Source organism: Alnus glutinosa, chromosome 1 (genome assembly GCF_958979055.1).
Source record: "Alnus glutinosa chromosome 1, dhAlnGlut1.1, whole genome shotgun sequence".
NCBI classification, from domain to species: domain Eukaryota; kingdom Viridiplantae; phylum Streptophyta; class Magnoliopsida; order Fagales; family Betulaceae; genus Alnus; species Alnus glutinosa.
The window spans coordinates 16,738,737-16,754,251 of NC_084886.1; the positions used below are offsets into that span (position 1 = coordinate 16,738,737).

A 15,515-nucleotide genomic window follows, 5' to 3' on the forward strand; every position below is an offset into this window, starting at 1 on the left:
TTTCTCCCATAATCAAACCAAACCAGACAATGTACTGCCCAACACACCCAATCACCGTCCTATTGATCTACTTCCTTCCGATTCACAAGCTCTCATATTTGATGAATTGATGCAATCAAAGTCAGTGGGGGGAGGGGGGGGGGGTCCATGCTGTGGAGCAGCTTAATATGGTAGACCTTAGTGTAGTAGATGAAGGCTAGGGGTCCAAAAAGCACATAAAGCCACACCAGGAAAGTGGACCCAAGTCTTATCCCGCATTGAATCGACCGTTAAAGGCTTGCCATGAGGAAAAAAGAAAAAGAAAAAATGGAAAAAAGGAGTTTGGGACATTACATTAACCACAACTACATAGGGACGAGAGAGAGAGAGAGAGAGCAAATGGACAAGTCTGCAAGAGAGGGAGACTGCAAGTTCGAATTATTCTTCTTCTGTGTATGATTGCTTTTATAATCCTCAGTAGCTCTTTTGGACTCATATTCAACACTCTCTCTCTCTCTCTCTCTCTCTCTCAGCAGTATGTTTTCCTTTATTTTGTGTGTTATAATAATAATATATGGTCATGTACGTCCCCGAGGCTGCGCGACCAGTCCAGAACCGAAACACACACACAGAGAGAGAGAGAGAGAGAGAGAGAGGGGTGATTTTAAAAGCAGGGGAAGGGCAGGGGCCTCCCTTCACAAGCCTTTTACACGTGATAAAGAAAACACCAAAAGCGCTTGCATGCGTGTATAAAGATTCATTTATCATCATCATCATCATCATCTTACTCTGTCTCACTGTGGAATCTGGAGCCTCCACCAAAACCCATCTTTTGTATGTAGTCAGCTTTTGGTTCCCCCCTTAATCTCCCTTCACGTTCTTTGCTACCCATCCTTCTGAAGCCCCTGCTTCCTTCCCTTATTCTTTGTTGTAATTCTGATTCAGGTTCAAAGCTACTTGTTTTACACCTTCCCTGAGTGAGGTGGGTTGGTTAGTTGGTGAGTCTTCAATTTTTGGCTTTTTTGACTAGATGGTATTTAATGGTTGTGAGCTCCCTCTTCAGCATTAATTTTGGGTATCCTACAGATAGCGATTAGACTGCCCTTTTCAATGTTTATTCCTTTCCTTTGGATATGTTCTTAATTTTTGTTTTCTTCTGGGTGTTTTTATTCTCTTCCTATAGCAGTCATACGGTTTCGAAATCTGTCTACAATACATAAATATTTTTTTCTTTATGCTTCTGTTATGTTTTTATCTGCTTGGGTTTATTCATCTTCTCTGTGAGTTTTGGGTGGGCGACAGGCAGGGAATGGTTTTTGTCTCCTGGGTATATCCGTTTCTTGGGTTTCTATTTGTTATCAATTTATTTTTATTTATTCTATGCTCTTTGTCTTCCTATTTCATGTTCATTGGGTGGTTGCTAATAGAAGCATCTGAAGAAGGTTTTGGGTTTTGGGTTATGGCTGGCTTTGTCTTTGCATTTAGGATTTTCTATTCGCAGACCCATATTTTTTGGCTGCAAGTTTTATTTGGGGTTTCGCGTTTTATGTTTCTTCTTTTACTAATGGGCCTCTGAGATTCTTAGTGAGTTAAGAAATATATCTTAAAAAACAATTTTTATTTTTTTATTTTTTCCCGGGTTTGTTTGAGCTATCTTTGCTTTTCTTGACCCAATGGCTATGCAATTACTAGTCAGACTGAAACTGTAACTATTTGTTTTTGGATTTTGGCTCTTACTTGTTTCTACGTATTGTCTAGGTGTCAATCTGCTGCCCGAAACAGATGTGAATAGATTGGGTTTTTAATTTAGCAAAGAAAGAGTAATGCTTGTAATCTTCAAAAAAAGACTGGACTTTTACCTCGACCTTTTTTACTTTGCGTACAATACCATGATTCATTTCTCATCATTATCTCCATTTGTTTACGTTTCTGCAATCTTTAGTCATTTCGCTGACCTGCATTTTCCCCTCTGAGTTTGTTACTTTTTTTTTGTTTCAGCGGAAATAGTGAAGACTAGAAGCGAGGGTAGTGTGTTGTGTGGCATTTGGTGAAGCTTCTCTCCTTTTGAGCCAGTGTTTGTGCTTTTGTGTATAAGTTTCAGTCCGCAAAATCAGCAAAACCAGCATGCCTATAAGGCAGATGAAAGAGAGCTCAGAGCAACACCTTGTGATCAAAACCCACTTGCAGAACTCCATGAACCCAGTTCAGAAGGCTCCCAAAACTGCCCAAAATGGTAAAGGTCTACCACCCCAAGAACCCCACAGCGCCAAACCCCATAACCAAACTTCACCACCATCAAAAAACAAAGGAAGAAGAAGGGGTAGAGGCGGCCGAAAATTCGACCAAGTTGATGTTTGTATGCGTCCGAGTTCCCGGCACTGCACCGTGGCGCATAAGCCGGTCTCGGCAAACCCGGCCAGAGCTCTTGTAGCAGGTACTCCAAATGGTTCTGTTGAAAATGGTGGCAACTTGTGTGAAATGGAGATGGGTTTTCCTACTTCAAGCAAGTCTATGAGTTTTGCCCCTAGGCCTGGGTATGGGCAAGTTGGGACAAAGTGTATTGTAAAGGCCAACCATTTCTTTGCAGAGTTGCCAGACAAGGACTTGAACCAGTATGATGTAAGCTATTTTCTTTGATGGGTTTAATATTAAACATATGTATTAAAATGCTTCTGCAAAAAAATTGAATTGGTTTTTTCTTTGTGTCATAGCAATTGGGCCCCTTAATCTGACAATCAATAAGTTTATCGTGTGGTTCCTCCATATGTTTGCTGTTACATTGCAGATGAAATTGAATAGGTTTCTGTTTTCTCCAGTCCTTTTCTTCTACTGCCATTTATGGGTTTTAAATTTGGCTATAAATTTTGTTCTTATTGCTGTTCGTTTGCCCTTCTTCGATCTGTTTTCCTGCTTCTTGCAGGTGACCATAACTCCTGAAGTGTCATCAAGAACTGTGAACAGAGCTATAATGGCAGAACTGGTGAGGTTGTACAGAGAATCTGACTTAGGAACGAGACTGCCCGCTTATGATGGCAGAAAGAGTCTGTACACAGCTGGGGAGCTTCCCTTTGTTTGGAAGGAGTTCAAAGTTAAGCTTGTAGATGAAGAGGATGGGATCAATGGTCCCAAGTAAGGATTTATTGCCTGTGTTCCCTTTTAACTGTATGCGTGTGTTTTTGTTTCTTTTCCTTGCTCCATCTGGGTTTCCTCGTTTGGCTCGGGTGAAGTTTCTTATTCTAACAATTTACAGAATTAAAAATAGAAAAAGGAAAAAAACTAGAAATAAGAAATGAAAAAGAAGACGTAAAAAAAAACCTCTTCTTAATTGGAATTATGATTTCTGATATATGGACTTCCTTTGGCTTCGTTCGTGTATGTTCCAATGGAAGTGTAACATTAACTGATCTATATGCAATTTCCAGAAGGGTGAGAGAGTATATAGTGGTGATTAAGTTTGTTGCACGGGCAAACATGCATCATTTGGGCCAGTTTCTAGCTGGCAAGCGAGCCGATGCTCCACAGGAAGCTCTTCAAATTCTTGACATTGTATTAAGAGAGCTTTCAACAAAGAGGTATAATTTCTGAATGCTTGTTATCAAGTTAAATTTTATACGTGACAGGTGACCCTTGTACAATTGGTTCTTGTTATCTTACAAAGCCGGCATTTTGTAAAGGTATTGCCCTGTGGGGAGATCCTTCTTTTCACCTGATATTAGAACACCACAACGGCTTGGTGATGGCTTGGAGTCATGGTGTGGATTTTACCAGAGTATACGGCCCACCCAGATGGGTCTGTCCTTGAACATTGGTAAATGAACTACAATTCTGTAAATTTTCTAATGGACATTACTTGTCTTCCTCAAACAGTCTCTCATTTTCTGTTCACTCAATTATCACATTTAACAGACATGGCTTCAGCTGCATTTATTGAGCCTCTCCCAGTAATAGAGTTTGTTGCCCAGCTTCTGGGCAAAGATGTTTTATCAAGGCCATTGTCTGATTCTGACCGTGTAAAGGTACTTTTCTTTGTTTTGGATCAGGATCCTCTCCATTTAAGGTGAAATAAAGTGGAGCCATTTCATGGTTTAGATTTTGTTTTGTTGCATCTAACATTGTGCATAGTGACACGTCGGTATACATGGTATCATATCATTTGAAATTTTAAATGACATAGCAACATATACACCATTAGATCTGTAAAAATTTAATATGGACCATCTGGACCATGAGATGGCAAATGGCAAATGCAATGGAGGGGATCCTTTTTCCTTTTCTTTATATTGGTAATGTGATCTGATTTTCTTTGTTGATATATTTGAATTAATTTAGAATGTTACTTTGAAACGTTTAACAGATTAAGAAGGCCCTTAGAGGAGTGAAAGTTGAAGTAACGCACAGAGGAAATGTGCGAAGAAAGTATCGTGTTTCAGGATTGACATCTCAACCTACGAGAGAACTAGTGTAAGTTTTAAATTATTCCATGTTTGTTTATCTTTGTTGTTCGAGGTCAATGAACTTTTAAGTTGGTGAGAGTTCTTGTGTTATGAAGACATGGTTAGATATAATTAAAGCTTAGTAGTATTTCCAATAAGAGCAAAGACAAAACTTTTAAATTCTCTCAAATGTGTTCACATGGTTGATTAAGAAAGGTACATTTGTTCAGGTTTCCTGTTGATGACAACTCAACTATGAAGTCAGTTGTTGAATACTTCCAAGAGATGTATGGCTTCACCATCCAACAGACTCACCTTCCATGTCTTCAAGTAGGAAACCAAAAGAAGGCTAACTATTTACCAATGGAGGTAGGGAGTAGTCGTTAGTCCTTCTTGAGTTTATTTTAGTTTTTCTTTTGCATGACTCTTGAATGGAGTCTGCTCTGCATGCTTTTGATGTTGCAGGCCTGCAAAATTGTTGAGGGCCAACGATATACAAAAAGGCTGAATGAGAGGCAAATTACTGCTCTCCTAAAAGTTACGTGCCAAAGACCTAGAGATCGGGAAAATGACATTTTGCAGGTACTTGTGACATTTTGATATTGTCTATTCTTTGAATTACTCAATAGAGTGATTGTGCAAACTTTACAAGAGAAGTTTTGTGGTCTTGGCATGAGAAATAGATCACTTTTGCATTATTGGTTATGATACTTAGGAAAAGAAGTATGCTTTGAGCTCTTAGACCCTTCGTTGCATCCCCCACTATTTGTAAAAACTTGAATGTTTTAAAATGTCCTTTGTCTTCAAATAATAGGGGAACAGAAAAATCCTGCATTTTACTATACCTATGAGGGCTCTTGAATAGGTGTTAAATCTCCTGATAGATTCAAGTTAATCAACTCTACCTTCGGCTAGAAGGCCACGTTGTTCTGCATGGAGGTCCATAACTACAGAGGTTTTGGCTAATCTCATATGATATGAAATAAGACTAGAATTGATGCAATTAGAGTAATTGGACTATCAACATGATAGCATGGAAATTATGAAAGAGCCTGTCGCAGGCATTTTAACAAGAGAGCATTGGGACGATGCAAGCCATGTGAATACGAATTCTATGGTCTTATATGACCAGTCTGGTGTTTTTGGGTCTTGAACTAGTTCAGAAAAATAACATTTTATCCTTGGACACAAGCAGACAGTTCAACATAATGCCTATGATCAAGACCCTTATGCAAAGGAGTTTGGGATGAAAATCAGTGAAAAGCTAGCTTGTGTTGAGGCGCGAATTCTTCCTGCTCCTTGGGTAATGTGTTTCTCCTATTACTATGATTATGTTTCATAAAAAAGGCGGTTGGTATTGTATTAACTGTTCACTATCATGGCACTCTTAACTGCAGCTGAAGTATCATGAAGCTGGGAAAGAAAAGGACTGTTTGCCACAAGTTGGTCAGTGGAACATGATGAACAAGGTAGTATATTGTACATTGCACTCATTTCTTATCAATATTTTCAATTATTTTGTCAGAAGCAACTAGGAGACTAGTTGAAGTGTTGTAAAACTTAGATTCATTAATCGAGTTTCTGTATACAAATTGGATGATTATTAATTGTCAAATTCCAATCATGTCAGTAAATTATATGGAAATGTGAAAGAAGTATACATATTCTTGCTGTGTCTCCATCTTGCGAAGTTCATAGTTTCTTTGTTGTAGATTTTTCTGTTTCAGAATTTTGTTTTTTCAAAAGCTCGTCATTCCAATACCCTTATCATCAAGTTTACCTCTATTTCCATCATAGATGCTACCATTGATCTTTTAATTTCCTGCTTGTCACATAACTCAGAAAATGATCAACGGGATGACTGTAAGCCGGTGGGCATGTATAAATTTCTCACGGAGCGTGCAGGAGAGTGTTGCTCGCGGGTTTTGTAATGAACTTGCCCAAATGTGTCAAGTATCTGGCATGGTAGTTTTCTATCTGTTTCTTTCTGCATGTTTTAATATCAAATAATTTCCTCTAAGCAGGCTTTTATTCTTTCCTGTTTTGTAGGAATTTAATCCAGAGCCCGTCATTCCAATCTACAATGCCAGGCCTGAACAAGTGGAGAAAGCATTGAAGCATGTTTATAATGCAGCCATGAACAAGACTAAAGGAAAAGAATTAGAGCTTCTGTTAGCTATTTTGCCAGACAACAATGGGTCTCTGTACGGTATGCGCTTGCTAAAATTTTGGTGGTTTTGATCCATGTACCCAGGATCTGAGCTTGATTTGCTTGAATTAAAAGGAAACTTGAATTTGATGTGATCATTTTATATGATTATTTTTTTCAGGTGATCTCAAGCGAATATGTGAAACTGATCTTGGAATAATATCGCAATGTTGTCTCACAAAGCATGTTTTCAAGATCAGCAAGCAGTACTTGGCTAATGTATCTCTGAAGATCAATGTTAAGGTTTGGTTAACTCTAATGTTATGAAATTACACAGATGAACTTCATCTTACTTGCATTCATCTTTGATATCAACGAATATCTCTGAATATTTGAAGATGTATTGGGCTACATAGGTTTCATTCTTCAAGTATTGGTAATCTTGATCTTTACCACACACAACTTGTTATGTCACTAGTTGAGAATGATCATGCATGATCTCTATTTATTTCTCCGTAGTTATTCTTGAAGTATATCCCACTGTGGTGGTTGGTGTCAGGATGACCACTCTTCTCACAGTGTTTATCTGAATAGTTCTCAACTTTCCCCATAATTCATGGCTCCAGATAACTGAATCTTGATTTTGCCCTATTCTTGGTGCACAGATGGGTGGTAGGAACACTGTTCTTCTGGATGCTATCAGCTGCAGAATACCGTTAGTGAGTGACATACCAACCATAATATTTGGAGCTGATGTCACTCACCCAGAAAATGGAGAAGACACCAGTCCCTCAATAGCTGCTGTATGATTTCCTAAATAATTTGTTTTTCCTAAAAGATTCTTTTCACTGCAAGAATTATTGATACTTTGGTTACTTATAGATTTTGGTCCAACTGCCAGGTAGTAGCTTCCCAGGACTGGCCTGAAGTGACAAAATATGCTGGATTAGTTTGCGCCCAAGCTCACAGACAGGAACTCATACAGGACTTGTACAAAACGTGGCATGATCCTGTTCGTGGCATGGTTAGCGGTGGCATGATCCGGTATTGGACTCTTAAATTTGCTTAAGCTGGAATTTTCTTCATCTTGGTTACTTTCTTTATTATCCTTTCTAGGTCAGTGTATTCATGTCTGTATTTATCCTCTTTCATGCAGGGATCTCCTTGTTTCTTTTAGGAAGGCAACTGGACAGAAGCCACTAAGGATTATATTTTACAGGTCAATATTCTTGGCTGTAATCCAGCTTTCAGATTTTTATTTTTTATTTTAAAAAAAAGGCTGTTCTCTTTGTAATGTTGCATGAACATTTATGACATTTGCACAATTTGATACAGAGCACTTGCTTGTTACCTTCAACTAGCTCTCTAAGTGTTAAATTCAGGTTGCTATATGCTTACCAAAATGTAACTTTAGATGAATGGATTATTCACAAACCTTATGTAGGCTGGTAGAGCATGATTTGTCGGTGGCTTGGGCTCTTGACTTCTCACACAGACAGTCGATAAGATACAATTCTTAGGCACTTTATTATTGGTGTACTTATTTGAAAAGTCAGACTTTGAAAATACTTTTTATACCAAGGATTAGAAGTAATTTTCTTTAGTTGAAGAAATTAGAACTTTTGAAGCCAGAAATATTTCTCTCTCTTCATACTACTGTTGCCATTACCAACAGACCATCACAAAACCTCCAATGGCCACTGCAGAATTGTGCCACAACCATGACCACTATCACAATTTATGTCTAAATCACTGAGAGCCACATCAGCCTCACCACTACCACCTTTCATGACATGACTCGATCATGAAAATTTTCAACCACTCAGATGTAAAGCTTTCCCACCCGTTTATTTAATTGCCATTTCTAGAGAATTCAAAGAAAGAAAGTTTGTCTCAAACTTGACATAAACAGGTTTGAACATGACACGTCTATATTTTACTGCTTTATGGAAAACTTACAAAGCAAATATATATCTCTTGTTTCCCTGATCTTCTTTTCAAAACTTTTCCTATCTTGGCTACTGAATTTAAAGGAGAAAAAGGAACGCTCTTAACTTATCAATGCAGCCTCAGAGTTTAAAACGGGTGCTTGTATGGCCTACTTTAAAAGGATTCATGAAAGTTAACCTTGGTGTTTACTCTAAATGGGGCATGTAAAAAAGTCCAATGCAAAATTTGGACATCTTGTCTTTTGAAGGTTTTGGTAAGGTATATGAATATAGTATTAGAAAGCTCAGGAACAAATATGTTTAAGAAATTTGTGTTGTATGGCTAAAGGTATCCAACCATGCTGATTCAGTTTAATACATGATTCCTATGTGCGTCAATGTCCTGTTTGTTTGCGATTCTGTTGGTGAGATTCAACCATCCAAAGATATTTGACACTTCTGGCACTTGTCAAAAGGAGGCCGGTTGTAGTATTGTGGTTAAAATATCTGCTTACAGACATATGGGATGATGTGCACTTTGTCATGTCAGATACCAAATTGAAAAAGAAAGAAAAAAATAATGCAAAATTTAATTGAATTTTTGGAGTTAGGGAAAGGAAGTCCCTTGGACAACATAGGAAATTGACCTTCAAAAAGGGGTGCGGTATATCTCTAAGGGATTACATTTCTCAATGACTTTGCCATGCTTTGAGCCAAGTTTACATGATCTGCTTACATTGGAATGTACATAAAAATTTACATGCATTAAATCATGTTTAATTAACATGATCATGTTAATTGTATACTTACAGCTCTTGTCATGATCAAAAAAATAATTTGAACAGGGATGGTGTAAGTGAAGGGCAGTTTTATCAAGTTCTGCTTTATGAGTTAGATGCCATCCGAAAGGTGAGAATTAATATGTCTCTGTTTTCACTAAAATAAATTATTTAGAACAAATACAGATGCTTACATGGTTCTTAAACACAATTACTACACAGGCTTGCGCTTCTCTAGAACCAAACTATCAACCACCAGTGACTTTCATTGTGGTACAAAAACGACATCACACTCGATTGTTTGCTAACAACCATAGGGACAGGAGCAGCACAGACAAGAGTGGCAACGTTTTGCCTGGTGAGGTTTAAGTTTCTTCAAAAAATTACATTTGTTTTGCTTTGCATTCGAATGCACAATTGCAAACCATCATTGGTTTTGTAATTCTTATCTAATGATATTTAATCTGTTTTCTCAGGCACTGTGGTTGATACTAAAATTTGTCATCCAACAGAATTTGATTTCTATCTCTGCAGCCATGCCGGTATCCAGGTAAAGCTTTATACTTGGTTGCAGAGGATACAATATTCCAAAGACTTTTAGTATGTAAATTGGAAATTGATGAATAGTGATGTACTCCAAATATCAAAAGAGGGATCTTATCAAATGCTTTTTTATTCTTCTTTTTTTTCAGTTGCTCATTTACACAAAATGCATATGTGCTGAAGCACTTGATAGATTTACTTGTTATAACAGTGCTTTTAGTTGTTGGCCCAGAAACAAAAGCCTACCTTCTCCAAACTATCATATTTGGATCACAATTGGGGTGGTGGAGGAAACACTATCATTTGCAATGTTAATGGAAAAGAGGGTTAAAAAACGAAACACCGTAAATTATATTGGTGTAGTATGATCTCTATTTTTAAATAAAGTCGGTCATGCTGAAACCATAGCAGTGTTGGGATTGAAATTTAGATGCAAAAGCAATGCTTATGATGGAAGATTTTTGTTATTTATTTAATAGTGAGAAGTTGACATCCCCAGCTGGTTAAAATATAAATCTTGTAGCTTCAGCACATATACACGAACTTTTGATTAATGATTTTTTTCCTTTGTAATCCAATAGGGGACAAGTCGACCAGCTCACTACCATGTTCTATGGGATGAGAACAATTTTACGGCAGATGGAATCCAGTCATTGACGAACAATCTCTGTTATACATATGCAAGATGTACACGCTCTGTATCTGTGGGTAAGCATTGTTGTTCCTTGCACTGTTTTTGACATATATTTGGAAATGTGGCCGACTCCTTAAAAGACTTGGTCATTCCCCTGAAGAACATAGGAGGGTGTCATGGATTTCCTATCAAATCTCCCCTTCCTCTTTTCCCCAAGAAATAATGAATAATTTAGATGATTTACTTGGTAATTAAGCAAAAAGGCTGTAGTGAACTCGAAAAGGAAGAGTGGGAAGATATGAATGATTAGGGAATCAAATATTTTACCCTTAGTGGCAAAAGCTGCAAATGCCTCGCTGAGATCATCTTCAAAAAAATTCTTAGGTCAGCCCTTGTAAGCTTAATCATTTCAATTAAAGCATTTGAGAGCACTTCCTTTGCCAAACTTCATCCCGTCAAAAGAAACGAAGTGCCTTGTGTAGGCCATCATACATACAAGAACTAGACCTATAATTATAGCTAATTGAGGTGGAAAAGAATAGGGGAGAAAACTAGATCCTTACCATCAGTTTGTTGATATTGTACTCATTAAAGGAGTTTCATCCAATTGTAAAACAAAGTTGTAGTTGAAGTGGCTGAATTTGTTGCTCCTGTGCAGTTCCTCCAGCATATTATGCACATTTAGCCGCTTTTCGTGCCCGATTCTACATGGAACCTGAGATGCAGGAGAACGGCTCAACAGTTAGTGGTGCCGGTCATGGTGCTAAGGGAACACGCGCAGCTGGAGAGTCTGGTGTCCGGCCATTGCCAGCTTTAAAGGAGAATGTGAAAAGAGTAATGTTTTACTGTTAGAGACCATGGAGATGGTTTCTGGTGGCGGAGCAATAGCCGGAAGATGCAGCAGTCATGAATTGCCATTTCTTTTCTGGCATTTCTTCTTTGTACATGTGTGGCATGATCCGGGCCTAGTTGCAAGTTCTTCCCAATTCAGATCAGTGATTATAGTGTTAGAGCAGAGTAGAGAGCTTTAGTTTATGATTCATACTTGAAAAACTAGAAAAGAACATGGGAAGTACACACCCATCATAGATTACAGGTCTTGATTCTGTATTGACCATCATAATGGGAAGAATGTCGAACTAGGTCATGTAAAAAAATATTTATGTATTAATCTACATGTAGCAAATTTTCCCCAATACTTGCTGAAATTTTGTTAATAGAATCTCCTACTCTGTGGCGAAAGATAGTGCAAGATGTCCAATTTAAAGAGGGATTAGAGCACTAGTAGCAGTTACCCTATATTGGTTCCCTTCCCTATATTTAGGGAAAATTTCATGAAAAACATCAAAAAACCTCCCACAGCAGATGCCCTATATTTAGATGAGGGAGTTGGGAATGAATAGTGATTTTCTATGTATACATGTCTACTATTCATTCCCTATGTATTATTTTAATAAAAAAGAAGTATAATTAATTGATATAGGGAAGAAAGAAAAAGTAGGAAAGAGAGAAAAAAAATAAAATAAGAGTAAAAAAATAATATTTAATTGATATAGGGAAAAGTAAGGGAATCTATTGTGGGGTATTTTTTTATAAGGAAGCAAAAAGTAGTTTTGTTCCTTAAATATAGAAAAAATGGTTGGAAATCTGCTGCTAGTACTATTAGCTGTGGTAACATCATCGAAGATAGAGAAAATAGGTCACCATTGACAGGTGTTGATGGGCGAAGTGCTCAGGGCCAATTTTTTTGTTTTGTCGTGGACAGTTCTAGGGCCAGGTTATTCAAAAAGACATGTTTTTAGTAAAAAAATTTTCATAGACACCCTGTGTTTTTTTTTTTTTTTTTGGAACAAAACTGGAACTTTCAATTAAAATATAAAACCAAGCCCGAAGGCAATTACAACAGCCCGAAGGCAGACATCGAATCCAGAAACTACAGAACACGGCCATAGGCCTGAGATAGTGACTAGAGATACAGAATCTCTAACCACTAAACTAGGAACAAATCCTAGCTTAAAGCAGCCACCTAAGCAACAAATTAAAATTACATGAACATACAATTAGGTCCTCTCTATACACTGAAGCACAAACCAACTAAAAAGAGAGAACCTGGTCTAGCTTACAAGTCACATAATTTACAGCCCATTACAAAGGTAAACTGTGAAAAGACAAGAAAATTATATTATTTTTATTCTCAAATGCTGAAAACCCTTTTCTTTTTGAACAAGGAAATAGTTTTCATTATACTCTGAGACCTAAAGGGCCAAAAGCTGTAATTGAGGGTACAAAAATTCCTAAAATCTAAGTACATAACTAGTTTTTGACTTGGAGGGCAGCTGCCTTAACAAAAGTACACAGAAAAATCCTTCTTTTTACAATACGTTTCACTACGAGAAGATAAGAGAACAAAATCTGATCTAAAAACTAGATCTAAAGTCTATCATGGCAGGTTGCAGAGATAAAACAAAAGAACACAATCTAAAGTAGCCAAAAACATAAACTCAATAACATTGGTCGGCATAGAGCGTAGGGAGTCGCCGGTTGATCTGTATAAGGCTTCTTCTAAATGAAAAAAATTTGCTATAGAATAAGCTTATCAGCGTACTGGAATAAAACCTCACCAAAACCTACTCAAGAATAAGCCTATTCTCATGCTGGAATAGAAGTAACCCAATTGTGCGCCCAAACATCAGTCTTCCTTATCAAAACGTTGCCGACGCCCTAGAAAAGAAATACTCCAGGTTGTGCAACCCATCATCATTCCTTCATCCTCAAACGTTGCCGACAACCCCTGAAATAACACAAAAAGTGCAGATTTGAGAGAGAAAACTCCTCTACATTCTCCACTCTCTCCGCACCGGTCCGAGCCTCGCCAGAAACAGAAAACCGATATTTGCTCCTAACTTTAAACATCCCAATCGTAGAGAGAAACCCACCAACTCCAAATCTTCAAAAAGATTAGAGAAAAACACCTTCACCTGTTGGGTTTGTAGAGAGCCACCTAGAGGGAAGAAATCTAACAGCCCACGGCTCAGTGCTGGGCTGAAAACAAAACCATAAACAGAAAGCAAGTAAACAAGACGGAAAAAGCAAAGAATAGGGGGTCGGGGGCAACGTCCCCTCCCCCCTCAACCAAGATTTAAAGAGAAATTCGGCAGCTAAAAATTAATTTTTAAAGATTTTATTTTCTTTATTTTATTTTTTAATTTTATTTTTTATATTGTGTCACGTGTCAACCATTAGAAGTTGACATGTCGCAGACCGTTAAATATTGGACGAAAAAATAGACGGAGGTACGAAGTCCGTCTTTTTCCAAAACTCATATACCATCTGTAATACGAATTGAAATTGAGGTACTTAAAAATAAAGTTTTTAAATCGCAGGTACCAAATATGTCATTTACCCTAATAATTAATATCATATTTTTCAATTAATTACCTATTTTCCTCCTTAAATTACAATTTATTTACAAGTTGCTCCCATGAATCACCATATGTCAACCTCTTTGAATTGCATAAAAGACCCTAAGTTTAGAAACTAAATTTACATACACCATTAAAATTAAAAAAAAAAAAAAAAATCAACAACAAAAAAAAGAAGCTATCAATAAAAAATAAAAGAGAGAGAGAAAGAAAGAAAGAACAAAAAGTCACATTCAGCTAGCTGAACCACCTCCAACACCTGGGGGTGGTTTGGAGTGGCCGATCCACCCCAACGATAAATTACCCACCCTCGAAACACGCTTAGAGGTGGTCGAGCCATCCTAAACACCTTTTTTTTTGGGTGGTTAGGCCAACCCGTAAATGTTTTGGGGATGACTCGTCTAACACTTTCACCACCTTTTTTTTAAAATATATATATATATATAATTCTTAATTTTGTATTTTTTTTAGTTTTAAATTTTAAATTTTTTTTTTATAAGAGTATATTTCCATGTTTTTACATCTAAAAACACAGATTCTATCTGATTTAATAAGATATAAAACTATCGGTGAGGTTTTTTTTTTTTTTTTTGCAAGAAAATGTTAGTTCAAAAAAGACTGAATGTAAAAATACGTGGTATTTTATAAGGGCAACTTATAAATGGATATTAGTTTAACTAGAGAAATGGTAATTAACTCAATAATATTTTTTTCCACCGGAAAAGAGATTTCTAAAAGTTTAGCAAATACTCCGTAAAATGTTGAATCAAATATAAACAAAGAGAGAGAGAGAGAATTTTAAAATTCTGACAGGCACGTCATCACGTATTTTGAGATGAATTTTACATAAAAAAGAGTGAATCCTATGATCTGGCATGCATTTTTGAAGTATGTGCAAAAGGTGGATCTAAAATACTCTTGAATTACTACCTAAAGTTGCCCTCATCCATAGACCTTCCCATATTTTATTGAAATCCCCCAAGAATGAGCCACACCGTACCACAATTTCTTGCAAAATCATTTACTTGTTTGACCTACGGAAACATCCTTAACAATCCTTAATTACAGCTCCCTCTCTACCTATGTTTCTACTTTTACTTTGCTCTTATTATTACTCTCTCTCTCTCTCTCTCTCTCTATATATATATATATATATATATATTTCTTTCATCCCAAATGTGATGTTCAGAGTACGAGCAAATTTGCAAATTTGATTGAATATCAGCGTTTTTCTTAATTAGTTCTTACTACATCTTCCTACACATCCATAAAGCAGCTGTTCTCGCGATGGAAGATCATTTATTTTTTAGTATGAAAGAGTTGTATATATGAAGGAGATGGAGATTCCAGGGCTGGACCATCGATCATTTGGGACAAATAATATATCCGGATGACGCTGGTTGAATTTTATTAGGGCTAGCAATTTATTAAACAATTTATAAATTCGATATGAAATTAGTTGATTAGGGTTGAAGAGTCTCACTCATTTAATTAAATGAATCAGGTTTTGACTTATATAATCTTATATTCGTACTTGGATACGACTCAAACCCAACACGGATATTTGTGGCTGACATTAATTTTTAACACGACTCGCATACCTAGCATGAACCGAACACGGAATTAGCGTGTTAGAGTAGAGAGAGTC

General features: G+C 37.0%; 1 protein-coding gene across 3 annotated transcripts; it reads left to right on the forward strand.

The window, feature by feature from the left end:
* Positions 1–327: 327 nt before the first annotated feature.
* On the forward strand, positions 328–11,641 carry LOC133875029 (protein argonaute 10-like). 3 transcript variants are annotated; one of them, XM_062313014.1, is made up of 23 exons: positions 639–813; positions 925–977; positions 1,978–2,598; positions 2,900–3,108; positions 3,402–3,551; positions 3,654–3,787; positions 3,886–3,995; positions 4,334–4,440; positions 4,643–4,781; positions 4,878–4,994; positions 5,608–5,715; positions 5,810–5,881; positions 6,255–6,377; positions 6,462–6,621; positions 6,743–6,864; positions 7,227–7,364; positions 7,463–7,605; positions 7,718–7,780; positions 9,335–9,398; positions 9,491–9,626; positions 9,745–9,818; positions 10,393–10,519; positions 11,104–11,641. In XM_062313014.1, the coding sequence occupies exons 3-23, from the start codon at positions 2,104–2,106 to the stop codon at positions 11,295–11,297; spliced, it is 2,985 nt and encodes a 994-aa protein (XP_062168998.1). In that variant the 5' UTR covers positions 639–813; positions 925–977; positions 1,978–2,103; the 3' UTR covers positions 11,298–11,641. The 3 variants fall into 3 exon arrangements, with proteins under 3 accessions (XP_062169011.1, XP_062168998.1, XP_062169005.1); XM_062313027.1 differs by lacking the exons at positions 639–813; positions 925–977 and adding an exon at positions 328–432; XM_062313021.1 differs by having other exon boundaries at positions 639–961.
* Positions 11,642–15,515: the final 3,874 nt, after the last annotated feature.

Excerpts from the sequence above, each read along its gene's own strand:
- LOC133875029 (XM_062313027.1), top strand. The coding sequence starts at position 2,104 with ATGCCTATAAGGCAGATGAAAGAGAGCTCAGAGCAACACCTTGTGATC. Across the intron at positions 3,552-3,653 it reads AGAGAGCTTTCAACAAAGAG|GTATTGCCCTGTGGGGAGAT; the intron begins GTATAATTTCTG and ends CATTTTGTAAAG. Across the intron at positions 6,378-6,461 it reads TGTGTCAAGTATCTGGCATG|GAATTTAATCCAGAGCCCGT; the intron begins GTAGTTTTCTAT and ends CCTGTTTTGTAG.